Below are 16,914 nucleotides of genomic sequence, written 5' to 3' on the forward strand. Positions count from 1 at the left end.
TTAACTTTCTATTGAAATTTTTAAAAATCCAAATTTCCATAAAGTTTAACAAATATATTTTTAGTATCTCATTTCATTCATTAGGTGTTTTTGGTGACAGGTAATCCACTTGGGGGCATTTTTTATCATGTATCAGATTGTATTTATAAGTTCTTTTTAGTAATTTATTGAGCATATTAATTAGATAGAAGTATGTATCAAATTTGCGACAACAGGCGTTAAGGGGTTAACTAGGAAATGTAAAAATATAAACCACTCACAAAGAACAACTGATTTGAAATAGCTGGAAGAAAATACAAACAATGATGTCTGGATTGTGGATACGGAAAGGTCTGACTACACGTATATATTTTATACACAGAGGTGCATTAACAAGTATAATCACTGCAGGACAAACATGGCTTTTTTCATTATTTTATCAGAGGTGTATATCACAGATTTATCCACTGCAGAATGGGGGAGTTATAAAAGCCTCCAAATATCCATCAGTTCATGACTGAATCAGTCTGTTTGAAAATGGTTGAGTGGTTTCTCTTGTCCTAACCAGAACTACCAACTGGCAGCTGTCTGCCTCTGAGAAGTAAAAAATAGCAGACAGTGAAAGTACAGTGTTGGGTGGAGACGAGGGGCAGGAGTGGTTTTGATCTTGACCTTGTATCTTCAAAATGTGGTCAGTTTATCCTTGAGTCAGAGTGGACATTTGTGCAAAGTGTGAAAACATCCCTAACAGCATCCCTGGGCCGGATATTTCCTTGATGTTAACTGTGTGGACTCATGATGGCGCCACACACTCCCCAGTGTTGGTTTGAAGCGTTGGCTGTGAGCATCCTAAAGAGTTGATGCAACACAGGTTGAAAATGCAGTATGCTGACATGTTGTAGGGGTGGTGTAGAGACAGAGGGGATGTGAGAAAGAACACAGCTGCAGGAACAACAGTGACAACGTTTGAGAGACCAATGATAAGCCAAGTCCACAATATCAACATCTTTCTGATGTGTTATTGTCACTGAACAGAGACACACATGTCTGTTGACCTGGTTGAGACAGATGAAGTCTATTTTCAAAGTGAACATCAAAGTTTTTCCTCTCCTCTACAGCTTTACTAAATGATGCTTAGTTCTGATCTCATTAGGATTAATATTGGCTCTTCATTAATAATGTAAACAAGAGGACAGTCAAGACCTGCCATCTTGACAAAGTGTCTTGAGGAGACAAATGTTTTAAATTTGGATTATAAAGATAAAGATTTGTTAACATTTAAACCTGTTAAACTAATGGAAATCAGATCGGTGTGTTGGTTCAATAAATTGTCAAGTAAAGTGCTGACTTTCAGCCGAGTGTGTCTGTGGCTGTGGTTGTACTAGTGCAGTATTTCATCAATCACATATCTGATGAGTTTATTTTGAGAGTATAATTCAAACTAAACAGATGTCATGCACAAGGACTGCCTGCCGTAAGCAATAATGACGACATCTATGAAGACATTGAGGTGAAAATCACCAGTTAACTCTGCCACCAATGAAAGCAAAACACTGGGGCCTTAAAGTCTGTGGACAAAAGACAATGTTGGAGAAATGGAGCTCAGACCAAGTGTTCTGACAGGTCATGAGTCTCCTGATCTGATCTGATTCTGTTATAGATTATTGATGTTTATTGTGTTAGTTTTGAGCTCAGAGTTATCATATTCACTGTCAGCATGTTCTGTAGTTTCTATCCTACACATCAGTCAGCTGTAAACAGCTTGACCTGTTGGGTGAACCCTTTACTGCATGTACAGGTGTTGCTAATATTCAGGTATATTTACAGGAATGCTCCTGACACAGCTAGACACAAAGGTAGGGAGAAACAGCAGCTATATATCTCCAGCCTTCATCAGTTTATCCTAGAGTCAGGGGGACATTTGTGCAAAGTTTGAAGATCCCCCCTCTCTCAAAGCTTTGTGGAGATATCAGGTTGATGAGAATGGGCCTGACAGAAGTGTGGAGTGACTGATGGACAAGCAGAAAACAAAATGCTTGACCACTGCCAGCACAGAGGATTATTACATGAACAAAATGTTGACAACTGAAATAAAGTGCACAATGTTATTAATGTTGTGTTCTTGGGGTGTGATAAATGCATATTGATCTCTATATAAACGGGTTTACTGTGTGTTGAAAGAAAGACATGGATGTGAGGATGAAAGACTAAAGATCTCCTCAGGACTCATGGAGTTATGACGCCAAATTCATGTGACTTTTGGTAGCTTTCTTTAAAGAAAACCCAGAAAGAACTGTGTGAAAACATGGAAAAATGCGTTGTATTTTCCATGACGTATTTAAGTCACACAAGTTCAACAACTGAAAACTGACAGTCCTGCACTGCTAATAATTTCTGTCTCTTGTTTCAGTTTCCCTGGCTGGTCTGACAGTGGAGGCAAGTTCTGTGGGAGTCTGTTCTGTGCAGCAGCAACAACAGAGAGAGAACTGCAGAGTGGAGAGAACACACTGGAGCTGTTATCATCAGTGTGCAGACATCAAACATTCCCCTTCACTGAAGAAAACTCTAAATACAAGTCCTCTCAGTGTGATGTCTTTCTGGATCTGTACTCTCATATAAAGAACTATGAGACCAAAATAGGCTTGAGTGTCCTTCAGCCACTGCAGTCCTTTTTTACATCAGATCAGACTGTGTGGTCTGTAGACCTCTCAGAGAGAAAGACCTCCATCCTCCTGGGAGTGCTGAAACTCCAAACAGAGAAAATTCATGTGGAGCTGAGAGGATGGTCAGATGAAGAGAGTGAAGTGAGGAACTTCCTTCATTGTCTGCCTTATATCTCAAAGCTCAGGTAAGTTATTTTAATTTGACATCAGTTTTACAGGGTTCTACTATTGTTGTCTGGGTACACAAGAGATCACTTTGGACTGGATTTCCCCCTCTGTGATGAGGGGTCATGGTCTTTTGATATTTCTGAATCCAGATCAGGTTTCCTCAGTTTTGATAAAGCCAGTGAGAGTGAGCGGACCAGGAAGCCTGACTAAAAGGATGTTGTGTACTTTTACAGCTCACCAACATGACAGCTAACAGAAACACCTCTGTGTTTCTGTTAGCTGTCATGTTTATTTTCTCTTGCCCTGGGCCAAGTGGAATATTGAAGAAGAAGACTAGCTAGTTGGATTCTAGCAACAACATTAGTGCCATTATAATGTGTAATGAAAGACAGCCAGCTGATGGCATTGATCATCCTCCATATTTGTTTATCCTCTGGAGATATTTGTTGATCATGTCAGATTGTGTGAGATCTCATGTCTGTGGAATAACCAGTGTGAAATGGTCACTAGGACTGGCAGGTGTGTGGTCTCACAATCCAGCTGAATCATGTGGAGTGAGCATTCAGAGGATTTGAATGTTCAAATCAAATCTGTCTCTGGTCTCCTGTGGTTTCAAAATGAAGTGAATGTTTTCATGTAATCAGATCATATTAATGTCACCTCTATTTAATGTCTCCAATGAAGCTTTTTAATCCCCACACTCCAGTGTATTTGTTCCTTAAATCCCCATAGTTCTTTTCAATCAAACACACCTTACCAAGCTCCAACAGAGTCCCTGCTGAGAGAATTAGAGACTAATACCTGAAAGTGTTGAAGCGCATTACAGAGTGAATGATGGATGATATAGCAGAGAGGAGATTAACCCCTGAATTCCTGAAAACATAAATAACAGCCAGAAAATTCAAATTTTTTTTAAAAAATGAGACGTTCATTTAACTTTCTATTGAAATTTTTAAAAATCCAAATTTCCATAAAGTTTAACAAATATATTTTTAGTATCTCATTTCATTCATTAGGTGTTTTTGGTGACAGGTAATCCACTTGAGCATTTTTTATCATGTATCAGATTGTATTTATAAGTTCTTTTAGTAATTTATTGAGCATATTAATTAGATAGAAGTATGTATCAAATTTGCGACAACAGAGGCGTTAAGGGTTAACTAGGAAATGTAAAAATATAAACCACTCACAAAGAACAACTGATTTGAAATAGCTGGAAGAAAATACAAACAATGATGTCTGGATTGTGCCACTGCAGAATGGGGAGTTATAAAAGCCTCCAAATATCCATCAGTTCATGACTGAATCAGTCTGTTTGAAAATGGTTGAGTGGTTTCTCTTGTCTTGACCGGAACTACCAACTGGCAGCTGTCTGCCTCTGAGGAGTAAAACATAGCAGACAGTGAAAGTACAGTGTTGGGTGGAGATGAGGGGCAGGGCTGGTTTCTGATCATGACCTTGTATCTTCAAAATGTGGTCAGTTTATCCTTGAGTCAGAGTGGACATTTGTGCAAAGTGTGAAAACATCCCTAACAGCATCCCTGGGCCGGATATTTCCTTGATGTTAGCTGTGTGGACTCATGATGGCGGCCACACACTCCCAGTGTTGGTTTGAAGCGTTGGCTGTGAGCATCCTAAAGAGTTGATGCAACACAGGTTGAAAATGCAGTATGCTGACATGTTGTAGGGGTGGTGTAGAGACAGAGGGGATGTGAGAAAGAACACAGCTGCAGGAACAACAGTGACAACGTTTGAGAGACCAATGATAAGCCAAGTCCACAATATCAACATCTTTCTGATGTGTTATTGTCACTGAACAGAGACACACATGTCTGTTGACCTGGTTGAGACAGATGAAGTCTATTTTCAAAGTGAACATCAAAGTTTTTCCTCTCCTCTACAGCTTTACTAAATGATGCTTAGTTCTGATCTCATTAGGATTAATATTGGCTCTTCATTAATAATGTAAACAAGAGGACAGTCAAGACCTGCCATCTTGACAAAGTGTCTTGAGGAGACAAATGTTTTAAATTTGGATTATAAAGATAAAGATTTGTTAACATTTAAACCTGTTAAACTAATGGAAATCAGATCAGTGTGTTGGTTCAACCAGTTGTCATGTAAAGTGCTGACTTTCAGCTGAGTGTGTCTGTGGCTGTGGTTGTACTAGTTTAGTTTTTCATCAATCACATATCTGAGTTTATTTTGAGAGTATAATTCAAAGTAAACAGATGTCATTCACAAGGACTCTGTCTGCTTTTGACAGCAATAATGACGACATCTATGAAGTCTTTGAGGTGAAAGTCACCAGTTAACTCTGCCACCAATGAAAGCAAAACACTGGGGCCTTAAAGTGTGTGGACAAAAGACAATGTTGGAGAAATGGAGCTCAGACCAAGTGTTCCGACAGGTCATGAGTCTCCTGATCTGATCTGATTCTGTTATAGATTATTGATGTTTATTGTGTTAGTTTTGGGCTCAGAGTTATCATATTGACTGTCAGCATGTTCTGTAGTTTCTATCCTACACATCAGTCAGTTGTAAACAGCTTGACCTGTTGGGTGAACCCTTTACTGCATGTACAGGTGTTGCTAATATTCAGGTATATTTACAGGAATGCTCCTGACACAGCTAGACACAAAGGTAGGGAGAAACAGCAGCTATATATCTCCAGCCTTCATCAGTTTATCCTAGAGTCAGGGGGACATTTGTGCAAAGTTTGAAGATCCCCCCTCTCTCAAAGCTTTGTGGAGATATCAGGTTGATGAGAATGGGCCTGACAGAAGTGTGGAGTGACTGATGGACAAGCAGAAAACAAAATGCTTGACCACTGCCAGCACAGAGGATTATTACATGAACAAAATGTTGACAACTGAAATAAAGTGCACAATGTTATTAATGTTGTGTTCTTGGGGTGTGATAAATGCATATTGATCTCTATATAAACGGGTTTACTGTGTGTTGAAAGAAAGACATGGATGTGAGGATGAAAGACTAAAGATCTCCTCAGGACTCATGGAGTTATGACGCCAAATTCATGTGACTTTTGGTAGCTTTCTTTAAAAAAAGAAAACCCAGAAAGAACTCAGGTGAAAACATGGAAAAATGCGTTGTATTTTCCATGACGTATTTAAGTCACACAAGTTCAACAACTGAAAACTGACAGTCCTGCACTGCTAATAATTTCTGTCTCTTGTTTCAGTTTCCCTGGCTGGTCTGACAGTGGAGGCAAGTTCTGTGGGAGTCTGTTCTGTGCAGCAGCAACAACAGAGAGAGAACTGCAGAGTGGAGAGAACACACTGGAGCTGTTATCATCAGTGTGCAGACATCAAACATTCCCCTTCACTGAAGAAAACTCTAAATACAAGTCCTCTCAGTGTGATTTCTTTCTGGATCTGTGCTCTCATATCAAGAACTATGAGACCAAAATAGGCTTGAGTGTCCTTCAGCCACTGCAGTCCTTTTTTACATCAGATCAGACTGTGTGGTCTGTAGACCTCTCAGAGAGAAAGACCTCCATCCTCCTGGAAGTGCTGAAACTCCAAACAGAGAAAATTCATGGAGCTGACAGGATGGTCAGATGAAGAGAGTGAAGTGAGGAACTTCCTTCATTGTCTGCCTTATATCTCAAAGCTCAGGTAAGTTATTTTAATTTGACATCAGTTTTACAGGGTTCTACTATTGTTGTCTGGGTACACAAGAGATCACTTTGGAGTGGATTTCCCCCTCTGTGATGAGGGGTCATGGTCTTTTGATATTTCTGAATCCAGATCAGGTTTCCTCAGTTTTGATAAAGCCAGTGAGAGTGAGCGGACCAGGAAGCCTGACTAAAAGGATGTTGTGTACTTTTACAGCTCACCAACATGACAGCTAACAGAAACACCTCTGTGTTTCTGTTAGCTGTCATGTTTATTTTCTCTTGCCCTGGGCCAAGTGGAATATTGAAGAAGAAGACTAGCTAGTTGGATTCTAGCAACAACATTAGTGCCATTATAATGTGTAATGAAAGACAGCCAGCTGATGGCATTGATCATCCTCCATATTTGTTTATCCTCTGGAGATATTTGTTGATCATGTCAGATTGTGTGAGATCTCATGTCTGTGGAATAACCAGTGTGAAATGGTCACTAGGACTGGCAGGTGTGTGGTCTCACAATCCAGCTGAATCATGTGGAGTGAGCATTCAGAGGATTTGAATGTTCAAATCAAATCTGTCTCTGGTCTCCTGTGGTTTCAAAATGAAGTGAATGTTTTCATGTAATCAGATCATATTAATGTCACCTCTATTTAATGTCTCCAATGAAGCTTTTTAATCCCCACACTCCAGTGTATTTGTTCCTTAAATCCCCATAGTTCTTTTCAATCAAACACACCTTACCAAGCTCCAACAGAGTCCCTGCTGAGAGAATTAGAGACTCAAACCTCAAAGTGTTGAAGCACATTACAGAGTGAATGATGGATGATATAGCAGAGAGGAGATTAACCCCTGAATTCCTGAAAACATAAATAACAGCCAGAAAATTCAAATTTTTTTTAAAAAATGAGACGTTCATTTAACTTTCTATTGAAATTTTTAAAAATCCAAATTTCCATAAAGTTTAACAAATATATTTTTAGTATCTCATTTCATTCATTAGGTGTTTTTGGTGACAGGTAATCCACTTGGGGGCATTTTTTATCATGTATCAGATTGTATTTATAAGTTCTTTTTAGTAATTTATTGAGCATATTAATTAGATAGAAGTATGTATCAAATTTGCGACAACAGGCGTTAAGGGGTTAACTAGGAAATGTAAAAATATAAACCACTCACAAAGAACAACTGATTTGAAATAGCTGGAAGAAAATACAAACAATGATGTCTGGATTGTGGATACGGAAAGGTCTGACTACACGTATATATTTTATACACAGAGGTGCATTAACAAGTATAATCACTGCAGGACAAACATGGCTTTTTTCATTATTTTATCAGAGGTGTATATCACAGATTTATCCACTGCAGAATGGGGGAGTTATAAAAGCCTCCAAATATCCATCAGTTCATGACTGAATCAGTCTGTTTGAAAATGGTTGAGTGGTTTCTCTTGTCCTAACCAGAACTACCAACTGGCAGCTGTCTGCCTCTGAGAAGTAAAAAATAGCAGACAGTGAAAGTACAGTGTTGGGTGGAGACGAGGGGCAGGAGTGGTTTTGATCTTGACCTTGTATCTTCAAAATGTGGTCAGTTTATCCTTGAGTCAGAGTGGACATTTGTGCAAAGTGTGAAAACATCCCTAACAGCATCCCTGGGCCGGATATTTCCTTGATGTTAGCTGTGTGGACTCATGATGGCGGCCACACACTCCCAGTGTTGGTTTGAAGCGTTGGCTGTGAGCATCCTAAAGAGTTGATGCAACACAGGTTGAAAATGCAGTATGCTGACATGTTGTAGGGGTGGTGTAGAGACAGAGGGGATGTGAGAAAGAACACAGCTGCAGGAACAACAGTGACAACGTTTGAGAGACCAATGATAAGCCAAGTCCACAATATCAACATCTTTCTGATGTGTTATTGTCACTGAACAGAGACACACATGTCTGTTGACCTGGTTGAGACAGATGAAGTCTATTTTCAAAGTGAACATCAAAGTTTTTCCTCTCCTCTACAGCTTTACTAAATGATGCTTAGTTCTGATCTCATTAGGATTAATATTGGCTCTTCATTAATAATGTAAACAAGAGGACAGTCAAGACCTGCCATCTTGACAAAGTGTCTTGAGGAGACAAATGTTTTAAATTTGGATTATAAAGATAAAGATTTGTTAACATTTAAACCTGTTAAACTAATGGAAATCAGATCAGTGTGTTGGTTCAACCAGTTGTCATGTAAAGTGCTGACTTTCAGCTGAGTGTGTCTGTGGCTGTGGTTGTACTAGTTTAGTTTTTCATCAATCACATATCTGAGTTTATTTTGAGAGTATAATTCAAAGTAAACAGATGTCATTCACAAGGACTCTGTCTGCTTTTGACAGCAATAATGACGACATCTATGAAGTCTTTGAGGTGAAAGTCACCAGTTAACTCTGCCACCAATGAAAGCAAAACACTGGGGCCTTAAAGTGTGTGGACAAAAGACAATGTTGGAGAAATGGAGCTCAGACCAAGTGTTCCGACAGGTCATGAGTCTCCTGATCTGATCTGATTCTGTTATAGATTATTGATGTTTATTGTGTTAGTTTTGGGCTCAGAGTTATCATATTGACTGTCAGCATGTTCTGTAGTTTCTATCCTACACATCAGTCAGTTGTAAACAGCTTGACCTGTTGGGTGAACCCTTTACTGCATGTACAGGTGTTGCTAATATTCAGGTATATTTACAGGAATGCTCCTGACACAGCTAGACACAAAGGTAGGGAGAAACAGCAGCTATATATCTCCAGCCTTCATCAGTTTATCCTAGAGTCAGGGGGACATTTGTGCAAAGTTTGAAGATCCCCCCTCTCTCAAAGCTTTGTGGAGATATCAGGTTGATGAGAATGGGCCTGACAGAAGTGTGGAGTGACTGATGGACAAGCAGAAAACAAAATGCTTGACCACTGCCAGCACAGAGGATTATTACATGAACAAAATGTTGACAACTGAAATAAAGTGCACAATGTTATTAATGTTGTGTTCTTGGGGTGTGATAAATGCATATTGATCTCTATATAAACGGGTTTACTGTGTGTTGAAAGAAAGACATGGATGTGAGGATGAAAGACTAAAGATCTCCTCAGGACTCATGGAGTTATGACGCCAAATTCATGTGACTTTTGGTAGCTTTCTTTAAAAAAAAAGAAAACCCAGAAAGAACTGTGTGAAAACATGGAAAAATGCGTTGTATTTTCCATGACGTATTTAAGTCACACAAGTTCAACAACTGAAAACTGACAGTCCTGCACTGCTAATAATTTCTGTCTCTTGTTTCAGTTTCCCTGGCTGGTCTGACAGTGGAGGCAAGTTCTGTGGGAGTCTGTTCTGTGCAGCAGCAACAACAGAGAGAGAACTGCAGAGTGGAGAGAACACACTGGAGCTGTTATCATCAGTGTGCAGACATCAAACATTCCCCTTCACTGAAGAAAACTCTAAATACAAGTCCTCTCAGTGTGATTTCTTTCTGGATCTGTGCTCTCATATCAAGAACTATGAGACCAAAATAGGCTTGAGTGTCCTTCAGCCACTGCAGTCCTTTTTTACATCAGATCAGACTGTGTGGTCTGTAGACCTCTCAGAGAGAAAGACCTCCATCCTCCTGGAAGTGCTGAAACTCCAAACAGAGAAAATTCATGTGGAGCTGACAGGATGGTCAGATGAAGAGAGTGAAGTGAGGAACTTCCTTCATTGTCTGCCTTATATCTCAAAGCTCAGGTAAGTTATTTTAATTTGACATCAGTTTTACAGGGTTCTACTATTGTTGTCTGGGTACACAAGAGATCACTTTGGAGTGGATTTCCCCCTCTGTGATGAGGGGTCATGGTCTTTTGATATTTCTGAATCCAGATCAGGTTTCCTCAGTTTTGATAAAGCCAGTGAGAGTGAGCGGACCAGGAAGCCTGACTAAAAGGATGTTGTGTACTTTTACAGCTCACCAACATGACAGCTAACAGAAACACCTCTGTGTTTCTGTTAGCTGTCATGTTTATTTTCTCTTGCCCTGGGCCAAGTGGAATATTGAAGAAGAAGACTAGCTAGTTGGATTCTAGCAACAACATTAGTGCCATTATAATGTGTAATGAAAGACAGCCAGCTGATGGCATTGATCATCCTCCATATTTGTTTATCCTCTGGAGATATTTGTTGATCATGTCAGATTGTGTGAGATCTCATGTCTGTGGAATAACCAGTGTGAAATGGTCACTAGGACTGGCAGGTGTGTGGTCTCACAATCCAGCTGAATCATGTGGAGTGAGCATTCAGAGGATTTGAATGTTCAAATCAAATCTGTCTCTGGTCTCCTGTGGTTTCAAGATCAAGTGAATGTTTTCATGTAATCAGATCATATTAATGTCACCTCTATTTAATGTCTCCAATGAAGCTTTTTAATCCCCACACTCCAGTGTATTTGTTCCTTAAATCCCCATAGTTCTTTTCAGTCAAACACACCTTACCAAGCTCCAACAGAGTCCCTGCTGAGAGAATTAGAGACTAATACCTGAAAGTGTTGAAGCACATTACAGAGTGAATGATGGATGACATTGCAGAGAGTGTAGTGATTGTATTAATCTGAAGTTTTGTGTGTGAACCCAGGAGCAGAGCCGGAGACAATGAAGCAGTTTTAAAAGGTTTAATGAAGGCACACAGGAGTGAGGGAGGCGGGAATCCAGGTCCGGGGAGTGAGAGGGTTCCAGTGAGACTGGGGCTTGAGGGGGGAGGTGAGTGAGTGGATCCATGAGCTTGAGTTCGGTGCGAGAGTGAGGCAGTGTGGCAGAGACTGGGTGATCACCGAGGGCATGTGGAGGCACTGGAAGAGGCGAGGAAAGAGGCAGGTTAGTCGAAGCTCAGTTGACAATTCAATGAACAATGTGAATCTTAATCTCGTGAGTCTCGAGACGGCCACGATACCACATAGAGCGGGAATCTTCTGGCGTCTGCTTCTTCTCAGAGTGGAGCTTAAGAGAGTGCGGTGATTGCAGTGATGACGTGCATGTGTGGCGGTGTGGAGGTTCAGTGCAGGTGCGCCCAGCCTCTGTGAAGAGAACCAAAGAAAACTTGCGGCAGGAAGTGGCTCGCAGGAACTTTTCAAAATAAAACAAAGAATGTGCAATCACCACAGAGAGTAGATTTGCAAGGAAATGTAAAAATGTAGACCACCTATGAAGAACAACTGATATGACAGAGCTGGAAGAAAATAAAAACTTTGATATTTGTTTTGTAGGTAAGTAAAGGTCTGACAACTTGAATAAATTTTATACACAGAGGCGCATTAACAAATATAAATACTGCAGGTCAAAAATGGCCTTTTTCATTATTTTATCAGAGGTGTATATCACAGATTTATTCACTGCAGAATGGAAGATTTATAAAATGTGGTCAGTTTATCCTTGAGTCAGAGTGGACATTTGTGCAAAGTGTGAAAACATCCCTAACAGCATCCCTGGGCCAGATATTTCCTTGATGTTAACTGTGTGGACTCATGATGGCAGCCGCTCACTCCCAATGTTGGTTTGAAGCGTTGGCTGTGAGCAATGTTCCCTCTAATTTTCAAAACTCCTGAGCAGACATTCGACTCCCCTGAGCAGTTACTTCATCTACTATGGGCAAAATCTGACATGTATGCTACGTCCACATGGCATCACCTCTCCAACCCCAATTATCATTGACAAGTGATATCAAGTGACTATAACTATTATAATTAACAATCACTGTTCAAGTCATGATTTTCCCCATTTATTCATTCATTCATTCATTCATTTAGCTAGCCACAATTCTGATGTCTGGAAATCCTGTTGTTTCTAATCAAGGTTTATATTTTAAGGATTTACAACCCTTTGAAATGTAAACGTAAACTGTGATTACAACTTAAAAGCATTTGATCTCAGGTGAAAACAGACATTAACGAAGTTTGCAGTTTCATATAAAAAGGCAGAAATCTAGAACGTCTTAGATGAGAAAAAACTCTTGCTCTGTTCCCTTCCTTTTTCAACCTTATCAGAGTGAGGTCTCCTAAAGGACTTCTACCTGCACAAATTTAACAGCACATTATATGAAGTATGTCACACTGTTAGAAACATCAGGGTTTAAATCATTCTGTAATAGGTCCATTATAGGAGATCAGCTCTTTCCTGCTCTCATTGTAGATCATTTTGGCCAGCTCCATCCTATAAAGCACCTTGTTTACATAAAAATAGACATCCATTTAATGTTACAAAAAATGATAGATAACTATTTATCAAAATAATAAATTATTTGAATGTGTTTAATTAAGTTAACACATGGGAAAGATGTAATCATCTGATTTAACTCTTATTACTGCAGTAAATAAAATGATTAAAAACAGAAATGTACAGCTTTACTCTCTTCAGCTGAAGTCCTTTTTTTTTTTTTTTTTACCCCTGTAGAAGTTTTCTATGCCTGGCTCCTGTCTGCCTGTTTCTCACTGCCCTGCTGATCAGTTATTAGGGTGTAAGCGATTTTAATTTTTTTAAATTGGTTTATTGTCAATTCACAGTAAATCTATATGTCCTGCAACATGTCACCTATCAAATGTTTTGATAATAAGCTCATATACTGATGTTTAATGAGTCTTTGTCGTTGTGATAAAATATAGAAGTGGAACGTTAATAAAACGATAATTTAACAGTATACAGCTCGATGAGGAGAGAGCTGTTATTCATATAGACAGCATTGACACACGTATGGGGCATGGTGAGAGAAGCTTTAAAGCAGGACAAAAGTTCAGCTCTTTTTTGAATCCTTCTCTCCTCTGCAGAAAGAACCCTCAGGTCTACACAACAACACGTTAGCTTGTGTTTGTCTGTCTGCGAGTGGCGTTAGTGTTTGCGTCGCTGTGTGAACGGCACGAAGCCAAAAGTGTCTGCACAAATACGCATGACGGACACATCGATGACTCAGTCCTATGGCAGTTATTTCGGGGGAAAAATCCTCCCTTTTTATGTAAATCAGTTATTGAAACAACCATCCATTTCCCGAGAGAGAGCAAGCTCAATTTTGGTAGCGGTAGCGTGCCGCGGCCCCTGTGGTACCGACTGGAAGCTGCCAGTGCAAATACCGGAAGCTGCCAGTCATTGCTTTTGATGCCACAGATGCTAATATGCAAGTTGTTAATGTGAGATGTGCCACTAACTGCCGTGACCTGCCACAACTACCGGCAGCTGCCGTAACTCGCCACGGTCCTTCAGTTGGCCACCAGACTATTTATTACAAGTCAGATGGTAGGTAAACAGTTATTTTATTGATTTTTATCGTTGATTTTCTTTACTCTACCATGACCTGCCACCATAATAGTTTGGGATTTTTCAAGACTTTTTATTATTATTTCGTTTTCACTTTCTTTATACAATTTTGGTATAGTTTGAATTAGTTTTGACTGCTGGTTTGTATGTTCAATTTAGTTATTTTGCAGAAATGCCTTGTTGTAGTATAGGTTAATGGTTTTAGTTTTAGTTAGGTAGTTAGTTTTACTTAACTATACCAACCTTGCCTGCTACAGTACCACAAGTGCCTACAAGACTATTACAAGTATAATAGTTGGTTATCAATTTTTTTTATTATTATTATTGAAATCCTTTTCTCAGACCACAGCTGCCAGTAGCTGCCATAACCTGCCACAGGCCAAAATGCCTCCCAAAGTTAATAAAGGAGGAAACACTATTCAGGCTTACCTGCGGCCTGCTACTCAGGACGCCTCTCCGGTATCTAGTGGATCTCCTTCGCCGTCAGAAACCCGCCATTCCCCCATCAATGTCGCCGCACTCAAAATGGAGCTTATTTCTGCTTTGTAAGGATGTTACCGCTATATTTAAGACGGACTTTCAAGCAGCCTTGGGTGACAACCTCTCCTACATTAAAACTGAACTGCAGCAAGGTTTCGTCGAGCTGAAGGGTACTGTTGTGGAGGTTGAGCAGTCCTTGTCCACTTGTACTGATGATTTTGTAACCCGTCAAACCAAACTGGAGGAGCTGACGAAAGAAATGGTAAAACTGGAGAATAAGTGTGAAGATTTGGAGTCTAGATCACGCTTCCATAAGATTCAGATCATTGGTGTGCTGGAGGAGGACTTAGCATCATCCACTAATGTGTCTAAAGTACCGAAGGAGGTTTGAGAAAGAGCCGCTTGTGGACAGAGCGCATCGGACTCTCGTCCCCAAGCCCTGACCAGAGGATTCACCCCGTGCCATAGTCGCAAAGCTTCACTATTGCACTGACTGTACCCATATCCTCAGGAAGGCAAGAGAGCTACAACGGATTAAGGTACGAGACATGACTATCTCTATCTTCCCTGATCACACACCCAGAATGGCACGGGCTCGTGCTGCTTTCAACGAGGTGCGCCGCTTGCTACAGGACATAGAGGGAGTCCGGTTTGGACTTCTTTACCCAGCGCGGATGCACATTACTTACAAAGGCGAGCAGCGTGACTTTACATCACCAGAGGAAGCCAAAGCATACATTAAGACAATAACCAAATGAATATTTGCACTGTTGCTCTCTTAATGACAATCATATGTCAGTGTTTTGATAGCTTGTAAATCAGCACACAGAAGATGCTCTGATTTTCTCATAGCCAGGATATCAGGTATTTCTGACATCCGATATGTTTGATTTTTTGTTTATTTATTATTTTATTTTAGTATTATTTTATTTATTGACTTTTTTATCACTACTCTTTCCCTACTGTTTTGAATCTCATGGGGAAATGTCTAAAACAATACTTTCATTGTAGAATTTCATTTGAAAATTCAAAGTATTATTTTATTTTTTTGATTATTTTCCTATTCTCTACCTGTTAGTATCAGTTGACAACAGTAATTATAGCTGGGTGGGATGTACTGATTCATATCCCTGTTGTTGCATCTATGTTGTACGATTGTAACCACACTTATGCCCAATTTTTTATTACATCTCCAAATTAAGGTATCTTTAATATAGCATAATAATTATTGTTTGTTTTTATTTTCTTGTTCTTGCTATCAGCACAATTATGGCACTAAAACACCCAGCATTTTTTTTTTGTTTTTTTGTTTTTAGTGCCTTTCATTCAGTGTTAAGGGTTTAGGCTCTGCTGGGTTCTGACTGCTAGTTAAAGCTACATAGTCGTAAGCACTACCTTGAAGATGGCTCCTGTTGGAGTCTGCACTGCTGTTTCCATCGTTTGGGGATGGGAACACCTGATGTGCGGGAGGGGGGTGGGTTATGGGAGATTGTTGTTTTTTGTCTCTTTTTTATCTTTTTGTGTGTATTTTATTTATTTCTTATTTTTATTTATTTATTTATTTATTTTTTTTTGGGGCTCTTGACCTTTCACTGTTCTCCCTTCCTTTTTAATATAATAGGTACTTGAATGACTGACACAAGCTGCTCTAACTCAGATATTGGTTCTTCCATCAGATGTCTGACATGGAATGTGAAGGGACTGAACAGCCCCATAAAACGATCAAGAATTTTCTCTCATTTGAAACGTTTACAGGCTGACATAGTATTCCTACAGGAAACACATCTGAGAGACAAAGATCAACTTAGACTTAAAAGACCATGGGTAGGCGATATTTTCCATTCAACTTTTAATTCAAAATCCAGGGGGGGTTGCTATTTTACTTAATAAAAGAATTCATTTTACCACTTCGAAGATTATATCTGATAAGAATGGCAGATATTTAATAGTTGCAGGTCATTTATGTTGCAATCCCGTTTTACTAGTAAATATCTACGCTCCAAATTTTGACAACCCAGACTTTATGAATAGACTTCTTGGTACTCTACCTTTCTTGGACACTCATCTTTTAATTCTAGGTGGAGACTTGAATTGTGTGATGAATCCTGTCTTGGACCGCCCCAGTCCCCACATTCTTACTCAGTCTTCCATGTCTAAAACAATTTCTTACTTTATGCTCCAAAATAATTTTACAGATCCCTGGAGATATTATAATCCTCAAGCTAGAACATATTCTTTCTTCTCTAAGGTGCATCAATCCTTTTCATCCCCAAAGTGACTTCTTCAGAATATCATTCGATTGTAATTTCTGATCATGCTCCTCTTAGTCTAGATATTAAATTTTCGAGCCGACCTCATTTTACCTCAACCTGGAGGTTTAATACTCTGCTGTTGTCTGATGATGCATTTATCACCTTTATCACCTTTATCACGTTCTCAATAGACAATTTTATAACCATCAACAAAAATGATTGTTTCCTATTCCTTATTATGGGAATCACTTAAAGCTTATTTTCGTGGTCAAATTATTTCCTTTTCAGCATATTGGAATAAATGCCGTAAATTAAGGTTGCATGAACTGTTAACTCAAATTAAGGACATTGATAAACAAAATGTTTATTGACAGTTGATTGAAACAGCGGCACAACCTTCAGATTGAGTTGGACCTCCTTACAACAACTGACGCTGAAC

General features: G+C 39.4%; 1 protein-coding gene across 3 annotated transcripts in view; it reads left to right on the forward strand.

Moving 5' to 3' along the window:
- LOC121519615 overlaps nt 1–16,914 on the forward strand; it is a 125,809-nt gene that overhangs the window by 62,516 nt on the left and 46,379 nt on the right. For all 3 annotated transcript variants that reach the window (XM_041802391.1, XM_041802393.1, XM_041802392.1), the window contains one exon: nt 2,390–2,827. In XM_041802391.1, coding sequence (XP_041658325.1) covers nt 2,390–2,827 — 438 coding nt within the window. The remainder of the gene's footprint in view (nt 1–2,389; nt 2,828–16,914) is intronic.

The sequence above is a fragment of the Cheilinus undulatus genome, linkage group 13, assembly GCF_018320785.1.
Source record: "Cheilinus undulatus linkage group 13, ASM1832078v1, whole genome shotgun sequence".
NCBI lineage: Eukaryota > Metazoa > Chordata > Actinopteri > Labriformes > Labridae > Cheilinus > Cheilinus undulatus.